Consider the following 22,925-nt stretch of genomic DNA (forward strand, 5'->3'; position numbering starts at 1 on the left):
TAGAGATGCTGAACCTCTAGGCTGGGGCAGTATGTGTATAAAATATGGCATATCTAGCCATATTAATATTTGGGGTTTAGTTTTCCTTTAAAACATTTTAAGACCTGGACTAGAATGGATTAAGGTCAGATTTTCACTTGAGAGATCTACAATTTCCCAATCTATTTCCCAAGCAACACGCAAATAAAATCCAGTTTCAAATTCTGGCCTAGAAATTCTTTTATATGTATATAGGTACCAAAGGCCCCCTAAAACTCTAGGCATGAGACACCAGGTACATGTACTTACCACCTCTGCCTGGAAACCCTCTGCGTTGATCCCTCTCATCATCTCCAAACACTTTAAATAAATAAATACAAGCACATGAAATATTAAACTAAAACAGTAAAATTAACACTACTTGTTACATACATACGACTAACAATTACATTTATCTCAATTTAACGACTCAAGAGCACTTGACTACAAAACGTTTGCTAATGAAATCTCTATATAGTAAAACATTACGTTTTTTGCAGAAGTGGTTGTGCATAGTGCGCCTTTGTCCCTATCATGGAGTTCTGTATAAACAGTACTGTACCGGTAATTCCATGTTCAATAATGTCTGATACTGTACTCCCTACATTTATTATACAGTTACTTTGACAAAGCCAATACTTGGGTGTCTTTTTCAACTCATTCCTTAATATGCACTTACCATCTCTCTCAGAAGAATAATTATCATTTCGATTAGTACCAAACCCTAGAAAACAATAGCGGATGAAAGCCAAGTATTAATTCAGCACTGATATATAAATCTAGTAAATGGCTATCTTTACACTGCTGCGACACACAGACTTTTTGTCAAACAGTCACAATGCAAACACCTACTAAAATAAACTTGCCATGTTTTGTTCTTACTGAAATAACCCCTGCACTGAAATAGTTGTGGTTTTTATTTCATATCACTGAAATCCACTTTATTTTTAAATGTTAAAATATATATTAATTGAACTATGCTGTACCCACACTCTAGCTCCAATATCCGTTTGTGAGTGCTTTGTCAATTTTAATTGTAATTCATCACTCGTGCATCCAACGTTTCGGCCCTCTTTGTGGTCTTTATCAAGGATAAAGTGCTAGTGATACCAAAACAATTTAAATACTCATTTCTTTTTACAAAAAAGGCACCAAAATGACATCATAAGCAAAGTCATGTTGTGATAGGTGCATACAATTTAGGACTTAATGGACAGCAGGTTCTTAGCTGCTTTTTAACTTGAAGTGAATTTTTCCCCAGTTTAAATAGGCAGAATATTAATGTTGAAATTATGTATCTTATTAATGAGTTTCACACAAAAAATTGAAACATATGTTGCAATATAGTAAACAGGATTTTTTATGCTGAGGTTTCAAGATCCTAAGTAAGCGATTTTTTCTTTTTTATGGATTTACAAATGAAGGAATTAACATATGGAGTTTTACAAGTATTATGATGACACCTAGTGGTGACACTGTACAGGTTTTCACTCAACCAATTCATTGAAAATTGTATGCACCGATCACAACATGACTATTGTTATGTCATTTTGGAGCCTTTTTTGTAAAAAGAAATGAGTATTTAAATTGTTTTGGTATCACTAGCACTTTATCCTTGATAAAGGCCCCAACAAGGACCGAAACGTTGGATGCACGAGTGATGAATTTATATATAATCATAATATATAATCAAGAGAAAAGCAGGTATCGTCTTTCTCCTCCCAAAGAAAATACCTTTTTTTCCCCACTTAGCTATGACTGATGCATTGATAATGCCTTGGCGGGGCGCATCAGCTTATGCATACTTTGTACAAACCATGTAACTAAAAGTCTCTTTTTACCAAATACAGACAAGTTTCCACTAATCCAATTGTTCCTTAAAGTTGTATAATGAGAGTGCTGGGATAATTTGTTTAATTCAGTATATGATATAAGCCACACACCCATGCACCAGACTGATTTTTTATATATAAAAATTTGGCATATATAGCCAGGGTGCACAATTAAGAATATATAACCACATATTCAAGGAACCAGCACTCCCATATAAACTTCAATTATTTATTGTGTTGTACCAATGTCCAACGTTTTGGGTCCTTGTTAGGACCTTTCTCATCCTTGAGAAATAAATACATTTTTCATAAAACCTGTGAGTGCAGTTGTTTTTCTAAAACTTAATCTGTTGCAACAATTTTACCAGTATGAATTACAGGAATGAATTTCCTAAAGACTGCATTAAAGACAACCTTGGAAGTCAGTTCTTTCTACAGCTTTCATGTTGCCTGTCCAATATCCACCAGACTTGACAAGTAGTTACCATTCGTGCCAATAGGTGGAATGGGCACTTCACAACCAGTAGATAAACACACTAAGGGGCAGATTTATATAAGTATGAAGTTAGAGCTCACTACAGGAGAAAAAAATCACCCATTTTTTTTTAGAAGCATCATTATTAGTGGGGTGAAAGTTAGGGTTCACAATTTGATACTCATCTAAAAATCCCATAGGAATTAATAGAAAATAGGTGAGTTTTTCTGTGGTGAACTGAGCCGACTTCCCATTTTAATAAATCTGCCCCTACAAGTGCCATTGTCTTAACATCAGCATACAAGTACCACTGATTGGATTATGGTGATCATTTTTTTTTTACTTGGCAGTGAACATACCTTTCCCAGTACCCTGTTAGCATGCTCATGTGCTTGGGTACCACAACGACAGGTGATTGGGCCAAATAGTGGTTGTATGGTACATCATCAGCGAAAAAGTGAAAATGAGCTGAAGTTTGGGCTGTGAGATTGAACACGAGACTAGAAAGATGGCTGTACAATGTATGGACATTCAGTATCAGATACTGTATGGCAGACAACCTGTGCGGGGGGCCACCTGCCCTTCAACTGCATAGATTTGGCAGATCCGTAAGAGCAAGACAAAAAGTTTGTTAGTAAAAGGGCTTTCGAATTCTTAAGAGCAAGAACAAAGTATGCGTCAAAAAGGGAGTATACTATCCTGCGTCCCCCCAGTTGTTGCTGGACTAAACTCCCAACATTCTTCAACATATAATCGAGAGTTAAAGCATGCAGGATATTTTAGTTTGGAAACATTTATAGATCCTGAGGTTCAGAAACTGGGAATTAGAATGTCTACTATTAAATACTGCATATCATGGCCAGGATGAATTTTCCGCACAATACTGATACCTGATAGGCCAAATAAATGCAAGAAACTAGAATTTAAACTTTTAAGTAAAAAAAGCAATGCTGTCATTTTAAATCTGTGTAAAAGCTAGGGCTAAATATTTGTTCCACAGCTTGTTAATGATTTGGTGTTTTTAAATGTGAGTAGAAAAACCACAGTCCTATTTGGAATACAATTCCTGCAAATATAGGAAAAGAAGAATCTTTATATTCTTCGCCAGGTTGATGCGCTTTATAAGGAAAAAATGCAAGACATGAAGTTACATTTGCCCTTCCCAGTAATTTGGATCTCCATATCTAAAAATCACTTACACATTTAATAAACACAATAGCATTGTTTTGCCTCCAATAAGGATTAATTATTTCTGAGGATCAAGAATAAGGTATTGTTTTATTATTACCGAGAAAAAGGGAATCATTTTTAAAAAGTTTAATTTTTTTTCAAAATATAAAAACAAGGGTCAAATTTCAAAGTGGAAAAAACTTCGAAATTCGACCATCGAATTGCATACTTCGATATTCAAAGTAGAATTTGAAGGATTTTTAACATCCTACCATCGTACTTCGAATCGAACGATTTTATCGTAAGATTATACTTCGACTTCTAAAAACTTAGCCAAATGTTGGCTATATGTTCTAGGAGGTCCCCATAGGCTAACATAGCAATTCAGCAGGTTTAAGGTGGCGAAGTGTCGAAGTTTTCTAAAGAGACAGTACTTCGATTATCGAATGGCCAGTATTTTCACTTCGAATCGAAGTCGAATTTAGGCCTATTCGATGGTCGAAGTACTCAAAAAATAGTTCGAAATTTGAAGTTTTTAAGTTTGAAAATTCACTTCGACCCTTAATAAATCTGCTAGAAAATCATGTAAACAAAACAAGCAGGTTTTGCTTCCAATAAGAATTAATTGTATCTTAGTTTGGAACAAGTACAAGGTACTGTTTTATTATTAAAGTGAAAAAATAAGCTATTTTTATAAATTTGGATTATTTGGATAAAATGGAGACTATGGTAGACATTTTTTCTGTAATTCTGTGCTTACCGGATAACGGGTTTTAAGATAGAGGATCCCATACCTGTGTAAGTATGGGATCTCTTTTTGGGAAACCCAATAACCAGAAAGCACTGAGTTACAAAAATTCCCATTTTATGCAAATACATTTTTAATGACTTTTATCTGTGATGCAACTGTAACTTGTACTTGAGGCTAACAAAGCTGCATAAATCTATACGGATGGCAAAATAATTATATTCTGTTATTGTATTCAAATTCAAATATATTTATGAGCTTTCTGTCACGTTTGGAACATCATATGGTTCATACATGATTAGCTTGCTCTAGCTTGAGCCACAAAAAATATCATGCACTGGTACGTCAATTACAGACCAGCCTGGGGTCTTGCTAAGGCAAATGTCACATGTCATATTTAACTCCACCGCCAGTTTTCAGCCCAAAAATGCTCATCAACCAAGGTTTTAAGTTTTCTCCACCAGTGTGTGACATTAGCATAAGACACAAATGCAGACCAATACATTATGGCATTGAACTGTCTTGCATTATATTAAGCAGTAATAGGGAACAACTGGCAAAACGTTGAAAACAAATTCAAAATAAAAATTACATTTGGTTTAAAGAAATACTAAATTGAATTACCTCGTCCTCTTCCCCTTTCAGTTCGACTACCTGTACAAGAAAAAAAAAAGTTTAGTCAAAACCCATGAGACATGGATGGCAATCTGCAGTGGGACACCAGTTCCCAGCAATCAACAGCAAGTGAAAAATATTTCATAGTAGTTCAAGACTAGTTATTTGTTGACAGTTATTTATGTCGCACATCAAAGGTATATAGCTTTTTTTTGGTGATGTCCTCCCATAATTTGCTTTGTTAAAGGAAAACTATACCCCCAAAATGAACACTTAAGCAACAGATAGTTCATATATTAAGTGGCATGTTAAAGAATCTTACCAAACTGGAATATATATTTAAGTAAATATTGCCCTTTTACATCTCTTGCCTTGAGCCACCATTTCGTGATGGTCTCTGTACTGCCTCAGTAACAGGAAGAAATGTGGAAGCAAAAGACACAACTGTCTGTTAATTGGCTCATGTGACCTAACGGTTTGTTGGTATGTTTGCGAGTACCGTGAATCATACAATCCCAGGGGGCGGCCCTTATTTTTTAAAATGGAAATTTTCTATTTATGATTACCCAATGGCACATACTACTAGAAAAGTATATTATTATGAAAATGGTTTATTTACATGAAGCAGGATTTTACATATGAACTGTTTTATGCAATATATTTTTATAGAGACCTACATTGTTTGGGGGGGTATTGTTTTCCTTTAAAGGGTTCCTCTCAGAGTAATGGTACAGTCAAACCATCCAAATACCAGAAATCAGCATAAATTTCACTCTGGAGAACCCCATTAGAATTCAGTGTTAAAGGGGGGTTCATCTTTACGTTAACTTTTAGTATGTTATAGAATGGCAAATTCTAAGCAACATTTCAATTTTTTCTTTTACAGGTTTTTTTTTTTTTTCTTCTTTTTTTTTTTGTTACAGTTTTTGAATTATTTGCCTTCTTCTGACTTTTTCCAGCTTTCAAGTAGGGGTCCCTAAAACCATCTTAAAAGCAAATACTCTAATGCTACAAATGTATTGTTATTGCTTTATATTCATCTTTCTATTCAGGCCCTCTCCTATTCAGATTCCAGTGTTTTATTCAAATTAATGCATGGTTACTAAGGTAATTTGGACCCTAGCAACTAGAATGCTGAAATTGCAGAGCTGCTGAATAAAAAGCTAAATTACTCAAAAACCACAAATAAAAAATGAAAATCAATTGCAAATTGTCTCAGAATATAACGCTGTACATCATACTAAAAGTTAACTGAAAGATGAACCACCCCTTTAAAGGGGTGGTTCACCTTTAAGGAAACATGTTATAGAACAACCAATTCTAAGCATTTTTTTTTATATAGTTTGAGGTTTGCCTTTTTCTTCTGACTCTTCTTCTGCAACTTTCAAATGGGAGTCACTGACTCCCTCCTAAAAAAACAAATGCTCTGTAAGGCTACAAATGTATTGTTACTTTTTATTACTGATCCTTCTATTCAGGCTTCTATTCATATTACAGTCCCTTATTCAAATCAATGCATGGTTGCGAGGGTAATTTGGACCCTAGTTACCAGATTGCTTAAGATGCAAATTGAAGAGCTGCTGAATAAAAATCTAAATAACTCAAAAACCGTCAATAATAAAAAATGAAAAATTACAAATTGTTTCAGAATATCACTCTTTACATCATACTAAAAGTTATCTCAAAGGTGAACAAATACCTTTAATTTATTTTTACCTGCACAACATGTTTCGGATACAATAACCCTTTATCAGGTGCTTGATGAAGGATCATTGTATCCGAAAAATTGTGTGCAGATAAAAATAAACACTAACACGTATGCTGGTTTCAATAACACAAGCTATTGTATTCTATTCATAGAAGCAGAGCAGTCATGTCCCCTGTCCAAAGGCTAAGTATACACCCCAGAACTGCATACAGGCAGCGACACTGGGGTATGCACATCCGAATAGTAAGCACGCTGAGGTGCCACTCATTGTGCAGGAGTGTGCCCCAACCTGGCTGCCTACAATGGGAATACTTTTAACTGATTTTGCTCTTGTTGAAAACAAGTTTTATACGGCCTCTTTAAAAAAAAAAAAAAGTACAAAGGGTATGAGGGCAAAACAGGAATGCAGTTTTAGCATGGGGAATGATAACAACTTGCATTTTTACATTTATGTTTTACTGCCTAAATGGGTACCGGTTACCCTAAAATCAAAATGCACCCCTTCAGAGCCTTGCCTTTGAAGGTAACTTTCTAATTTTACTGCCATGACTCTTCTTTCACACTTTTTTCTGCAAACAGTTAAAAATAATGTGACATTTCTTTGCTTACTTCAAATTAAAGAAAGACAGACAGGATTTTGATGGTGTCGCTTTTAATACTATATTACACAGAGTGCATCGCAAATTAATCAGCTTTTCAATTATCCAGCTGGATGAACCTTTATCAGTGTAGACTATTTATGAGCTAATTTTGACCTGTAGGATGCGGAATACTACTCCAGCCTTCAGGTAGAGTCCTGCAGCAGGTCAGGTACCGACAAAAAAGCAGATAAACTGCAGCTTGCAGATACAGTTGGCTGGTCTGTCAAGTTTTTATTTATTTATTTATTTATTTTGCCCCGTCCACATTTGATGGTGTAATTTCCAGTTTGCTGCCATAGCACGTCCTGTTTAATGGTGGTCAGTGGGTGACAGATCAGGTTTCAAGTCTACTCCAATTGAGTAAAAGTGCAGGTTGCCAGTCCAGTTTAAAAAATTGGACCAGTGCAGATCTATACAATCAGATTACCTGCTTTTTGGAAAGTTTGGGGAGTCAGGACATATTAGCTATTATTGCAAATATTTTAGGCTAAAGTTCCCTTCGTCACTTACTGTTATTAATAAGTTAGTAATCCCTGCCTATAGAATAGCAATTAAACTGGTATATATGATATTGCACGCTGGTGGGGTGAGAAGCATACTTTCTGGTTCTTCCATGGGCACCCAGGTATCTTCCCCATAGTTGGTCCCACCAGATCACCTCCAAGCCTGAGTGCATACTCCAGCAGTTTTCTACCACCCCATAGGTATAGAGTTAAAGGGGTGTTTCACCTTCAGGTTAACTTTTAGTATGTTATAGAATGGCCAGTTCTAAGCAAATATTCACCTGGTCATTATTTATAGCGTATGAATTATTTGCCTTCTCCTGACTCTTTCTAGCTTTCAAATGGGGGTCACTGCACCCCTGTAAAAACAAATTCTCTCTAAAGCTACACATTTATTATTGTTATTTTTTATTATTCATCTTTCTATTTCAACCCTCCCCTATTAAAATTCCATATTATCATTCAAATCAATGCATGGTTGCTAGGGTAATTTGAACCATAGCAACCAGATTGCTGACACTGCAAACTGGAGAGCTGCGGAATAAAAAGCTAATTAACTCAAAAAACACAAATAAAAAATGAAAACCAATTGCAAATTGTCTCAGAATATCACTCCCTACATCATACTAAAATTTAACTTAAAGGTGAACAACCCCTTTAAGTGCTGGCTCCTTGTGAGTCAACTTTTAAAGAAGGACCTTCTGTTGGGAGCTTTCTTGTCTACTGACCTATGAGCTTCACTACAATACTTATGATGGACAAAATATCAACTCCCAGTTTAGACCAAAGTCAATACAGAAAGTGCATGCAGAGCCATATACTGTATACAGGGACAAAGCTACTAGGCTGACACACATTGCACAGCTTTCTACTCAGAAAAACAAACAGAAATCCCCCCCCCACCCAATATTGTAGGCAATAATGTATACTATATGGTGCTGGTTTTACTTTTGGCTGTAAATTAATATTGTCTTCAAAAATGGCCCCTTTATTTGAGCTACCCATAGATTCTCTGGTCCCTGTTTCAAATGAGGGGTAGGTGTATCCTAACAGTCCCTGCGGGACGCACCGTAAGAGGGGTGGGAATAGCCAACCACATCCCTGTATTCACACAAGCAAAGAAAGGCTTCAGATCCCTATGAGGTCGGGCCTTCTGCCGACTGGTTCCTATACTACAGTGCAGTGTTACAGACTGCCACTGGCTCGACTGTACAGCCTGGGAAAGGAGGCAGCAGAAAATGGAACAGATGGGCAGACTGGTAGGGTTTTTGCAGAGCTTAAGTAAGTAACCACAAGCACTTTTTTAAGCACATACTATTCTATATTAAAGTATAGTGCACTGGCACATTGTTTTTTTGTTTTTTTTTTACATAATATGCCTCCTTTAAAAGACCTGCTACTAGTAGGGATTTGGTGGGAAATCTATTTCAGTTATGTCTAATGTATTTGGAGTGTTGGTACTCTGCCTTGCAGTGTAATGTGCATAGGATGCAATTAAAATGTATTACAGTGTTTTACATCTTATACTAGCAGCGTTAAGCCATGGGACAAAGGGTGTTTTTTTTTTTTATTCCAGCAATCAGTGGCAGTCAAAATGCTCCACTCCTCATATTAAATGAAAAGCACACGACAAACATGGAGCAGTGAAAGATGCATCATTGTATTTGCCATGGAGGCCCATCTGTTATTTCTCGGTGAGCATCAGCCATTATGCTTTTCGTATGGTTTTCGTATGGTATCAGAAGCAGTGACATGGCGATATGGGGGTTCTGTTTACTGGAGATTTTACAGGGCACCAGCAGAGTAGTCAATCATTCACAGGGCAGCAGCAAAGTGAATTTTATTAAAAGCAAGATTCAAATGGCTGAAGAAATCATAACTACAAAGGCTTGTCTGATGTCTCCATAACATAAAAATCTTTTTTACATGGATTTTCGTACAGTATTATGTTTGAGGTAGAGTCCTGCAGCGGGTCGGTACCCACAAAAAAAGCGGGCAGCCTGCGGAATGAGGGGAGGATTTTCAGGTGCAGGTATACCTGCGGGTCAGGTTGCTGGTCTCATCTAAATGTCTCATCTTAAACTTTTACGAAACTTGTTTCTGTCCTTGCCCACTTTTGATAATGCCACCTCCGGTTTACAGCACCGTCACTTCCTGTTTGATGGTGGTAGGCGGGTTGCGGATTAAGGCAGTTGCGGGCCCGGTAGCAAATCAAAGTGGCTAAATTTGCGGGTTGCGGTTCAGGTCTTAGAAATTGGTTCCGCGCAGGACTGTAGTTTGAGATGCACTATTATTTTTTGCTTATCTTGAAAACTGAATGTTCTCAGAATAAATGCATCATTTAAGAAATTAATAATTTGGTAATTTAGTTAAAAATCCTTGTACTTTAGTAATGAATTCTGGCCCCCCACACTTACCTACAGGGGTGAGGAGGGTCCATATAGCAAATGCAACTGCACTAGAAAAGCCAAATTTCCATTTTTAAAACAATGTTGGCTCTTAAGAGTTACTAGTTATTGCTTTTTGGTATCCCTGTTTACATGTGGGGCACTGCGACATGAGGCAAGTTGTTCAATTTGCCACATGGCAGTAGCACCCCAAAACATTAGCAGAGGTAAACCCTCACAAATCTATTTATGTAGCCGCTAAGTTAAGGAATCTATTTCAAACAGTATATGACAATTGGGTGGTGTTCCAGACTTGGATGTGGAACAATGAGGCAATATGACAAATACTCAATACTTCTTTTAATTTGCATTAGAGATGGCTTGGCACAATTTACACAAATAAACCAATAACATTTTACCCTGGTCATTTCCGGTTTGGTTAAACATCTAAATGTATTGTCTGCAGCCTGCTTAATTACAGAGATTCTCTTCTATATGTATAAAAAAAAAAAAAAAACTCATTCTAAGGCAGTATTACTGGACAGTTAATCCACTCTTTTATTCTAAAAATAAGGTCCTTATACAGGATCCAAACATCTTCCTCAGTAGCATTCTATATAACTGAGGCAAAGTTGGGCTGACAGCAGGAAAGGGACCATTTCATTTAAAACCATTCCTACATTTCAGGATTAAAAAACAAGTCAAATCATAAGTAGTATATTAGTAACAAGAAGTTAAAAGTGGAACTTACCTCTGTTAAAATTACTAGGCCTACTCCTTTCAGACCGATAACCTAAGTGAAAAATGTATAATATATAATCAATTTCTGATGTAAACACAATCCTATTTGCCATTTAAATGCCAAAAGCAGGCAAAGCATTTGTTCACCAGCTTAAACACTGAATGGCACCATCCTACTCTAGTGGGTACTCACTGCCTTGGAAGGCAGTGGCTAGTTTGTAGTTGACAGAAAATGTAAGCTTTTTCTTTCCAAAAACAGTCCTTCTCCATTACTTCTCTGCTACTTAAGATCAAAACGCGACAGAAAATAATTTGCATCTGCTGTCCAGCAGCATTTACAACCAGCATACGGCTCTAATACTCAAGTTTAAACTGACTGCTACAATCTTGCATAACGAGCAGTTCAACATGAAATGCGAACTACACAGTTATTTGCTAGTTTTGGTAGGTAGGATGTAGGGTTTTTTTAGTGAGAGCTGTGAAGTTGTGGAAGAAGTTGCTTGCCTTGGTTGGTTGAATGGAAAGTGAAGTGTAGAATGTATTATTTATTTAAGTGACAAAATTCGTCAAGTCTTTTTTTTTTCCCCCAAAGTTCTGCAAGTACTTTACACAACTGGCCTTCAATCCACTGGTTGTATATTGGAGTTAAATGAAACATAATTAATGTTTCTGTTTCACTTCTGTAAACTTGGTGCAAAAGGAGACGCAGCCTACTTACCCGAATAAGTTAATGGACAAAAACAAACATTTTAACATAATTTAGCCTGTGTCATTCTTTTTACACAATTATCTGTAGAGCAATGACTATGCCCTTTAATACAAGTGCAGTTCAAAATAAGCTACATTTTTCGAAATTACAAATGCTTCGGATTCTTACCTCCTCGGTTTCCAAAACTTCTTTCAGAATCATAATTTTGATTGTTGATATCATTGTTAGCTTTTTAAAAAAATGTTAAAACATTTGTAACCAACAATACAGCAAATTAGAGCAATTCCATTTTCAAAAAGTAACACCTAACGATGTCTCGCTAAACAAAAGTTACTCCGCATACAGTTTTCTCAATTTCAATAACAGCAGCATACCATACATAGTGCTGGGAATCAGCATTCTTATGGGTCAAGTCTCTTGCATCTATAATTATGTTTTTGGCCAGTAGAACTCTAATTGGTAAATTATGTTCCCCTTTTATTATTTGATACGGGCATTCATTATTTTGAATGAATATTTCTGCTACAAATGTTATCAGGCTGTCAGCGTCACTGACCCTAGCAACTTAATCTCAGTGCCAGTGAGATTTTTACTTGATTGTTTATACTTTTTACTATTTATCAAACTTTTTAGACACTATCCTATTTATCTTATTTTCTGACTTCCAATTTTCAGGTTTCACAAATAAATAAATATGCTGTCTTCATCACACAACACATTTATGTATAGTGAATAGAGAGATCGAAACCCTTGTTTACATAATAGAATTTATTTTAAAAACAACAGATTCAAGCAGAGGTCTGATCTAGGTCAGAACAATTAGAGTTCAAAGGCAATTACGCAAACGGCCATTTTGCTAGAATAGATTTTTCAAGGGGAACAAAAAGCTACTCTAGTGAAACGTGCGTTGGCATTATTGCGCTCTTATTAATTTATCATATTTGGTTTTAAACATTTTTGAATGAATTGGTTTTATTATTCTCGGTCCAGAAAAGGTTATGTAGTGGTGGCGATTAGACGTCCTATTGCCCATTGCTATTCTATTCTACTTCTCATCATATTTCTCACTAACTCCAAGGGGTCGTCGATTTGTGGTTTTTAGGCTAAATTAGTCCTTTTACAGCTTAGGGCATCTTAAATCATCCGAGACCACAGTCAAGGTTACCCTGTCTTCTCCAGCTTTGTGGTATACCAGGGATAGTAATTACTAGGCAGCAGTTTTAGGACAACTCCACCACCTTTTATGTCATTTTCTCTCTTTTCCCTTCATGAACTTGAGCATCTGGTTATATTAACTATTCAAAGATTTTAGGGTTATTGACTACTCTATTTATTAGAATGAATTTTGGAATCGATTATTTATTGCACCGCAATTTAGATAATTTATACAATTATTTAATTGATTAATCCTATCACAAGCACTTGCACTTTGTATATTAAGAAGGCGAACCAATTAGTGTCATTGTAACTATTTGATTTCCCAAATAAGGTCTTTATTGACTAATAGAGGAGAAAGAGGTGTGAAGTGACTCCTCATATGTTGTAAGTTTAAGCGGGGTAAATTTTCTTTTCTTTATAAACTAACACCACATTTATGGTGAACTACCCCTATAAATATTAGTTGATGAAACCTAGATAATGTTTTTTGGAGTGGGTCAAATCTGTAATGCATAACATAAAATTAAATGAAAAAACAATTGTAATCAAAAAGGTGAATGTTCATTGCTTGATTAAACAAACCTGCACAAATAAATTTGTCAATTTGGCCCTCAATGCACAGAATTATGCAGTTTTAAATAAAGTTCAAATTTTATTTTTGCATCCTTAAGGCATGGTGATCAACATTAGAGAACCGACTTTCTCTGGAAAAAGGTTTAATACATAAAAAATTATAGTAGAATATATCAATTTGTCATCCCAGTAAGTTAAAGGATAGCTTTTCGCTTCCTTCCAGCATATATGCTGCAAATCATATCGACAGGATGATCTGTCATGCCTTTACAGGTAACAATATAAGTTATCTATGCTATCTTAACTTGCAGCTATATATGAAAAATAAAAAGCTCAGTTGAACAAAAATACTTACAGTAGGCACTGTAATTATCTGTATTTTCGGTCTCCTGAAAAAAAAGAATAACTTTTATTACGGTTAAAGATGCTGCACACAAAGCTATATGGTTAGCCAGTTTCTTTCTGCAGGACATACACATTTACTATACTTAACATTAGAGCACATGGGTAAACAGGGTGAAGAGCCTTTTAAATTGTACATAACCCAAGTGTTATAAAGTAACAGTAACTGGCTAGTTATAGCAGTAGTGTGGGTTTGCTCATGTAACTGTAGAATGGCACTATATAGAAGCCTGCAGTCAGTCATTTATGAGGACATTTTTATGAGATTTGTTTTAGGATTCCCTGTAGCTATTAACAAAAATGAGCATGACAGAATTTGAGCGTGTGTATGTCTAGAATTTTCCAATTTTTATTAACATATATATAAAAAATACAAATGAATTCCAATCTAAGTCATAAACTGTAAAAATAAAAAAATTAACCTTACCAAGGTACTGAAATTCGGTACATAAGTTGGTTTTTCAGTTTCAATTTCAGTATCCCAGTTTTCCTCCATTCTCTAAGAAAAAAAAAAAGGACCTTAAGTCTTTCTAAGCAGGCATATCTTTTAATATTACCATTAAATATAAGTGCACATTCATTACAAAGCTTTCTGTGGTTCATCAAGTACCATCAATGGTCTGACCTGTAGATATTTCTACTTCCCTATATTCAAAACTTAGTACACCTCCTGATGTACTACTGTAACTCACTCTTCAGCTGTCCGAGAACAACGGACCAACTTAAAATATAGGCAGCTGATGTTCTGTGATGGTTGGAAGGGCACCTGCTCACATGGAGCAATATACTTTCTTCTCATTATTCAATAGTATATACCATAACTGCCTGAATCCTTGCCATAAGTTTAGTCTTTATTCAGAGTAAGCTGGAGGGCCACATTCTTATATGTACTATTATAGAATTGCATGTTTGTCCATATGAATGGTGGGCCAATAACCAATAACTCCCTGTATTGTGATTTAGGACTATCAAATAGCCAAACACAGCCCTTATCTGGCACCAGCAGAAACTTCTTTCATGCTTGTGTTATTGCCAATTTTTGCATTTGAATATGTATCATGGGTAAAAATAGTTTGGGGCCTCCTGCTGTAGAGCAACTAATTTTAAGTGATGCTATAGAGATGTTATGGGAAATATTTTGTTTCTTCAAAGAAGTCACCAGCTCTGCTGTGATCAGTCTTTTTTTAATCTGTCCAATACTTTGGCTATGGGCAGATGGAGCATAAGCTCCGCTGCTCTCAGCCTGTGTATTTTTTTCAGGCTGAGAGGAAGGGGATCCGCTCCTTGCCCCAGCTACATTCATTTGAACGGCTTCCTCGTGTGCAGACACATGCAGCGGAGGTCGGTCTGAAAATTACTTTTTCCACATATTTGGGCCAACCCTAAAGCTGGCCATAGATGCAAAGATCCGATCGTTCGAATCCTCGAGCAATCAGACTTCCCCATCTCCCAACCTGCCACTAACCATTCAGATCAAATAAAGTAGAACAGAACAGATCAGCCGATGTTCTGCCCCTGACAGCAATCATACAAAAGTTATGTCCAACAAAAGTAAGTGACAGTCTCCCACTCAAAAATCGTACGATCGGCAATACACACAAGAGATCAGCTGCCGACAGAAATCTTATAACCTGACCGATCGGACGTAAAGTTTCTTTTTTTAATAGTACAGACTGACCCATGTCCCCTTTACTTCCTGGGTTGAGAGTTTTGCACATTTCTTGTCCAAATTCAGTCAATTTAAGTTTTAACACAGTACATTTTAAAAACTAAATTGCTTAGGTACACATGGGAGGACTTTATGCATATTTCATTTTTTAAAGAATTCTCTTTGTCTTCAGTTAGCCTTAAAACTGAAACTCTTTAAATTAAGTTTTAGAAACAATATTACAACATTGGCTAAACAAAGATCCTCCCAACATAACGGTAAAACAGAAATTGCATTATCTCTTTCATATGGATTGGCTAGAAACCACAACTAAAAAGGAACAAAACACCACAAAATTCTTTAAAATATGGACAACATACATAGAAACTTTACCACAACAACTTAAGACACCTCACAGTACACACATTTAGATGTACCACATGGTATGATACAGCATTACTAACAGAACAGCCTTTGGTCATGGAATCATCCCAACACCTCAGAGACCAGCTACAAGACTGACAACAACTGAACTATGCACCTCCCGAGAGCCACCTTACCAACAAATTATCCACAGAACCCTATAAAAGGTTCTAACTGTTAACTGTCATTTGAGCTGATAATTTGTATTATTAACTTAGTTAATTTTGTTACCTTGACATGAGAAACTAGACACATAACTAACATGAATCGATGCAGAATCTTACTGTCTAGTTTTGAATGCATATCGTTTGTACAATTCTTTAATAAAAACAAGGATAAAATTTAACTTTAAGTATGATGTAGAGAGTGATATTGAGACAATTTGCAGATGGTCTTCATTTTTTTTATTATTTGCAGTTTTCAAGTTGTTTAGCTTTTTATTCCACAGAGCTGCAGTTTGCAATTTCAGCAATCTGATTGCTAGAGTCCAAATTACTCTAAAAACCATACATTGGTTTGAATAAAAGACTGGAATATAAATAGGAGAGAGCATGACTAGAAAGATAAGTAATAAAAAGTAGCAATAACAATACATGGATGGGGTCAGTGACCCCATTTGAAAGCTGGAGTCAGTAGAAAAAGGAAAATAATAAAAACTATAATAAATAATGAAAACCAATTGAAAAGTTGCTTAGAAATGGCCATTCTATAACATACTAAAAGTGAATGTAAGGGTGAGCCACCACTTTAATTGTGGAATTAGTAATAGTTAACGAGATAGACACAAAGAAATGTGTTTGTCAATGCAGGACTTACTGGTGATAAAGTAGGTTGTTCACCTTTAAGATAACTTTTTTCATGATGTAGAGTGAAATTCTGAGAAAAATAAATAGTTTTTTTATTTTCATAAAGCTCTTCATGGTCTTTAACGTTATTGTGGTAAAATGGGTGTGATTTAAAAACAGGGAGTGGTCAACATAGGCCAGAAAAATGCTGCCCCTCTGTAGAACAGAAGTTGGACAGCACTGGTCTAGAGAATTATTTATGCCTTGATATTTTGTAGTCATTTGATGCCTATTTAGTCTCCTTTTCTTACAAGAGGTTGATGGTTAATGCATTAGAGGTTGTTCATCTTTAACTTAATATGATTTAGAGTGCTATTCTAAGAATTTGCAATTGATTTTAATTTTTTATTATGTGTGAATTTTGAATTACTTAGCTTTTTATTCAACAAATCTCCAGTTTGCAATTTCAGCAGGTTGCTACAGTCCTAATTACCCTAGCAACCATGCATTATTAGAATGAAGGACTGTAACATGAAAGGGCTTGAATAGAAAGTAGCAATAACAAAATGGGGTCAGTGACCCCCATTTTAAGGCTAGAAAAAGTCGAAGGCAAATAATTCAAAATCCATAAAAAAGAAAAAATGAGGGCAAATTGAAAAGTTGCTTAGAATTTGCTTTTGTAGAACATAGTTAAAACATAGTTAAAGTTAACTGAAAGGTGAACCAGAATAGAGAGCAGTACTTAAAAGTAGCAATAACTATACATTTGTAGCCTTAAAGAGCATATGCTTTCTTGAAGGGGTCAGCGACACCCATTTGAATGCTGCAAATAGTCAGAAGAAAAAGTCAAATAATTATAAAACTATAAAAAAAATTAATATTAATAACCAATCAAAAAGTTTAGAATGGGCCATTCTATAACGTACTAAAAGTTACCTTAAGGGTAAACCACTTTAAAAGGGCACTGAAATGGCACCCCCATTGACAAACTAAGTTCTCACCGCATTTTATTTGTGAAAAAGCAATCTCGGCAACAAAGCAATGAGATGAGTGACCTAGTGCTAAGAAAAACAGAAAGAAAGAAACAGCACCAGCAAATTGTATTTTTGTAAGTGGCGATCCATCACAATTTTTTCCTCTACTGACTTCTTTTCTCCAGGCCTAGTAAAGCAAAGTAGAGTCTAAAAGCTGACTTTTTGCATCTAAATTCAGATTTCAGGGAATTATGTTGTCCAAAAACACACTGCCAACTCGATTTGGGATAAGAGTGCAACTTTCCTCAGGTCACCAGTATTCTGATATATATATATATAAATCAAATTGTTGGGAAATTAGGAGAGCACTGAGCAAGCATATCAATGCTGTGGTTTTCCTTTTATTAGCCGACTACTCACACAACATGTTTCTGGCCTGTGTTCCCTTTATCAAGCGTAACCTTTTTTGCATCTAAATTCAACTTTCACTCGACTGTGCATCTACCTGACCAGAACATAACAGAAGAAGAGGCCAAAGAAGATTGTGACAATGGATTGCTACAGAAACTCCACAGGATTGTGCAGTCTTCAGTAATCAAGAGCAAAAAACAAATCCTCTCTAAACCTACACATTTATTGTTATTGCTACTTTTTATTACTCGTTTTTCTATTCCAACCCTCTATTAATATTCCGTATTCTCATTCAAATCAATGCATGGTTGCCAGGATAATTTGGACCCTGGCCAGATTGCTGACTGCAAACTGGAAAGCTGCTAAATAAAAAGCCAACTAATTCAAAAACCACAAATAATAAAAAACTGAAAACCAATTGCAAATTGTCTCAGAATATCACTCTACATCATACTAAAAGTTAACTCAAAGGTGAACAACCCATTTTTAAAAGGGATCTAAACCTAAACAAATGAACTGATGATGCAGACTTAAGAGTGCTCCTCTGAGCAGTTCTACAGTTTACTATTTTTAGTGGTTTCTGGGGTATTTGCATTTTTAGACTGTTAAAGTCAGGCTTTTGGCTGAATAAAGACTCCACAAGGTTAACTGAATCCATGCAGTGCATAGACAACACAGAGTTAGGGTAGCCGATACTCTTGCCCTACAAATACAGCTGTTTAACTCATCTGCTTAGCAGCAGTCTAAAAAAATTAATATTTCAAAAATCTGCAAAAAAGAAAAATAATGTCAATTGCTTAATTTTTTGAGTATAGTTTTGAGAAACTGACACTGGAGAAGCCTCTTGCTTCTGCATTTAAAGGACAGAGAGTCACATTTCCTAGCAGGTTAAATTTCTTAGGCTACCCCCCCATGAATAAGCTTTTCAGCTTTTTCCTGATTTTTTTTTTTTAATCATAACACCACAATGCCATTTTAGCTCAATCCCATAAGGATGCCCTGCATTACTCAGGGCTGGCATATTAAAAGCATAGCAACATTCTCAAGATTTAGAGTGCACCATGAGAAAACTGTGGAGAATGGGCTAACAGAGAAGAACAACATGGGACACTTCAGTGGTGTTTTTTTTACTGAAGATTTCCCAAAATGTGGAAAGAAGCACATATTCCAAAAATCCAGGGCAAAAGAAAGCCACTAACAAACTCATCAGGGTAATATGACTTTCTTTTTCCATTAAAGGGGTTGCTCACCTTAAAACTAACTTTTAGTATGATGTAGAGTGATATTAAGACAATTTGCAATTGGTTTTAATTTTTCATTATTTGTGGCTTTTGAGTTATTTAGCAGCTCCCTCGTTTGCAATTTCAGCAATTTGGTTGCTAGGGTCCAAATTACCAGAGTATCCATACACTGATATGAAAAGGAGAAAATTTGCCAGCGCTCGGTTTACCTTTAAAAAATATTTACAAAAAATGAGGTGTGGGTATCACTGGCCAAAATATGTAAGCTCGCGTGCCATGTCAAGGCTCCTCATTATACACGAGTTCTACACGGTTTGTGAGCATTATAAGCTTGTAGTGCTTTTAAATTCAAGTCCCCCTGCAACCAATGTGACTGAGTAGTAAGACCGTTGTGCACTTACCCTTAGCTTAGGAGCTCTAGTGGGAAAGCTGGGAGCTTTTAAGCCCCAGCCAACAAACATACACCTGTGAATAATTTCCTTCCTACACTATAAGCATATTAACTTTGTAGTGCATTTAAAATCAAGTCCCTCAGTAATAAGACCATGGTGCATGTCCCCTTACCTCAGGGGATATAGTGAAAAAGCAAAAGAGCTCTTTATCCCCAGACAATTAACACACATTTAAAGGCTAAGTGGCAGCCATCGGCAATGCGCGGCAGCCACCGGCAATGCGCGGCAGCCACCGGCAAAATGTGGCTACAATTTGTACACGAAACACAGAAAGAAATTGGCAGCGATCGGTTTAACTCATGCTGTGGTGTTGACCAACGGCCATAGACACCATTGTCCCAGTGCTCGGAGTAACCCACATTCTGGGGTTGACCAGCTGCCGTAAACGCTAAAAATATTTGAACACAAAGAGAAAGAAAATTTGCCAGCTCTCGGTTTGCCTTTAAAAAATAATTTAAAAAATATGGTATTAGTACCACACTTTGGCCAAAATATGTAAGCCCACATGCCACGTCAAGTCCCCACATATTTTGGCCAAAGTGTGGTACTAATACCTAATTTTTGTAATTCGTTTTTATAGGCAACTCTCTTTGTGTTTAAATATTGGCTTTTTAATGTTTACGGCAGCTGGTCAACCCCAGAATGTGGGTTACTCCAAGCACTGGGACAATGGTGTCTACGGCAGCTGGTCAACACCACAGCATGAATTAGACCGATCGCTGACGATTTCTTTCTGTGCATTGTTATGAAAAAGACTGGAATATGAATAGGAGAGGGTCTAAATAGAAAAGAGTATTAAAAGTAGCAATAACAATAAATATGTAGCCTTACACAGCATTTTTATGATGGGGTCGGTGAGAAGAAAAAAAGCAAATAATTCAAAAACGATAAAAAAAATTAACAAAATGAAGACCAATTGGAAAGTTGCTTAGAATTGTCCATTCCATAACATACTAAAAGTTCACTTAAAGGAGAAAGCAACCCATTTGTAAAAACCGAGTATCCCCACCCCAGGTAGACCGCCCTCCCTGCTCCCCCCCAGGCTAACTGCCCCCCCCATCGGGGGAAATGCCCAATACTTACCCCTCGTTGCAGATTCTTCCAGCGAAGTTTCATGCATCCATTTCCCGGCTCCTCTGTAAGCTGACTGGGAGATCGGCAACTTCCATGTAATTCAGCCCATGCGCAGTTGTAGCAAACTGCTCCAACTGCACATGCGCAGAAATACCGATCTCCCAGTCAGCTTACAGAGGAGCCGGAAGATGGATGCGTGCAACTACGCTGGCAGAATCTGCGCCAAGGGGTTAGTATGGAGTATGGGGCATTTCCCTGGGGGGGGGGTAGTTAGCCTGGGGGGAGGTCTACCTGGGGTGGGGGTACTTTTTTTTTACAAATGAGTTAAATTCTTCTTTAAAGGTTAACTAGGAGACATTTTTGCCTTACACTACTAAAAAAACCCTGTTTTGTTAAAAGGGTAAGGCATTTTTTAGTAGCTTAAAGGGATACTGTCATGGGAAAATATGTTTTTTTCAAAACGCATCAGTTAATAGTGCTACCCCAGCAGAATTCAGCACTGAAATCCATTTCTCAAAAGAGCAAATTTTTTTTATATTCAATTTTGAAATCTGACATTGGGCTAGACATTGTCAATTTCCCAGCTGACCCTGGTCATGTGACTTGTGCCTGCTTTCTGGCAAGCTGCTGTTTTTCCTTCTCAATGTAACTGAATGCGTCTCATTGAGACAAAGGTTTTTACTATTGAGCGTTGTTCTTAGATCTACCAGGCAGCTGTTATCTTGTGTTAGGGAGCTGCTATCTGGTTACCTTCCCATTGTTCTTTTCTTTGGCTGCTGGGGGGGGGGAAGGGAGGGGGTGATATCACTCCATGTGCAGTACAGCAGTAAAGGGTGATTGAAGTTTATCAGAGCACAAGACACATGACTGGGGGCAGCTAGGAAATTGACAATATGTCTAGCCCAATGTCAGATTTCAAAATTAAATATAAAAAAAAAATCTGTTTGCTCTTTTGAGAAATGGATTTCAGTGCAGAATTCTGCTGGAGCAGCACTATTAACTGATGCATTTTCCCATGGCAATATCCCTTTAAGGCAAAATGTCTTTTAAAGTCCTAAATGTATTGATAATAGGTGGAGGACTCTTATTTGTCTATATGTATTTTGTGGCCACAGCCTCATTGCACCCCCGCCTAATAGTTTTAAAATTAGTGGTGAGCACAACTTTCCCATGTTTGTTGGGAAGTGAACCACCCCTTTAAGATATGGCTACATTGGCAAATTAAGCTTGAAAAACAAAACGTTTTAGAGATGGTGTAAAGTTCCCTTTAGGCAGTCTGTCCAGCACATGGGATAGCAGCCTACCAATAATCTAGTCTGGGGCCTACCAGTTGCGGGTGAAGCCTGAGACCCTCACGACACGCCCTGAAGCGATTGTTGGTGTGTCAGGCCCACACCTGCAGGCAATGAGTCGCCACACTACTAGCGTTTAACTCCTGACGACATGTCTGTCATACACTTTTCTAACGCGTTGAAGAAATAGCCAATAAATCACTGAGGTGATCATTTCTTCCATAGTACTGAACAACGTTTCAAATAAATACTCAACTCCATCCAACTCCCCCAAAACCCTGACAAGCATTTCAATTGTTCACTACAGAATAAAACTAGAAGTAAACCATTAAAATACCACAGCAACCGACCCGACCATTCAACGAGGCTGTAACTGCGCACTAGCGCAAAATTACCACAAGGCACGCAATTTATATGTTTCCCCCGACTCACCCGGCTCTAAAGAGGCAATGACATTCACTTAATGGCTGCGGTCCACTCTTACCGGTTTAATCTGCCCAACTTGCAGGTGACTATCAAGCGAGACTCCAGGAAAGCTCCTGAATCCTCAAAGCTTCTAGGGCGCGGACTGGACTGCCTCACACCTTCAAGTAAACTTGTAGCGATGGCTACGTCACCGTCTGTCAGCCAATGAGCGGCAAAGAAAAGCTTTCCCGCCGCCTCACAAGATGACCTCTGACCCCCCATCTTTCTACTCGCGCCTCGTGTGTCGGGTTCTAGATGATTCTGTTGCGAAATTTGTGATTATGTTTAAACCTAGGACATTTTCTTGCGAATTGAGAAAAATCAATGTTTTATTTTTGCTGTACATCGGGTTAAGTCGCCATGAAAGTTAGTTTTAGTAACTTTAATTATGGTGCTGGTTGATGAGGAAGAAATAATACCAAAAGTTAACAGAAACTACAACAAAATCATTTGAAGGCCCCATAAACTTTTAAAATGAGA

The 22,925-nt window shown here is 36.9% G+C and overlaps 1 protein-coding gene across 4 annotated transcripts in view; it reads right to left on the reverse strand.

The window, feature by feature from the left end:
• The window catches only part of ddx4.L (DEAD-box helicase 4 L homeolog), a 55,804-nt gene that overhangs the window by 30,665 nt on the left and 2,214 nt on the right, over nucleotides 1-22,925 (reverse strand). The window contains exons 1-8 of one of the 4 annotated variants that reach the window (XM_018233731.2): nucleotides 22,413-22,549; nucleotides 14,108-14,179; nucleotides 13,634-13,667; nucleotides 11,716-11,775; nucleotides 10,849-10,890; nucleotides 4,868-4,897; nucleotides 698-742; nucleotides 289-339 (exon numbers count right to left, since the gene is read on the reverse strand). In XM_018233731.2, coding sequence (XP_018089220.1) covers nucleotides 289-339; nucleotides 698-742; nucleotides 4,868-4,897; nucleotides 10,849-10,890; nucleotides 11,716-11,775; nucleotides 13,634-13,667; nucleotides 14,108-14,176 — 331 coding nt within the window. In that variant the 5' untranslated portion in view covers nucleotides 14,177-14,179; nucleotides 22,413-22,549. 4 annotated transcript variants of the gene reach the window in all.

This window comes from Xenopus laevis, chromosome 1L (genome assembly GCF_017654675.1).
Source record: "Xenopus laevis strain J_2021 chromosome 1L, Xenopus_laevis_v10.1, whole genome shotgun sequence".
NCBI classification, from domain to species: Eukaryota; Metazoa; Chordata; class Amphibia; order Anura; family Pipidae; genus Xenopus; species Xenopus laevis.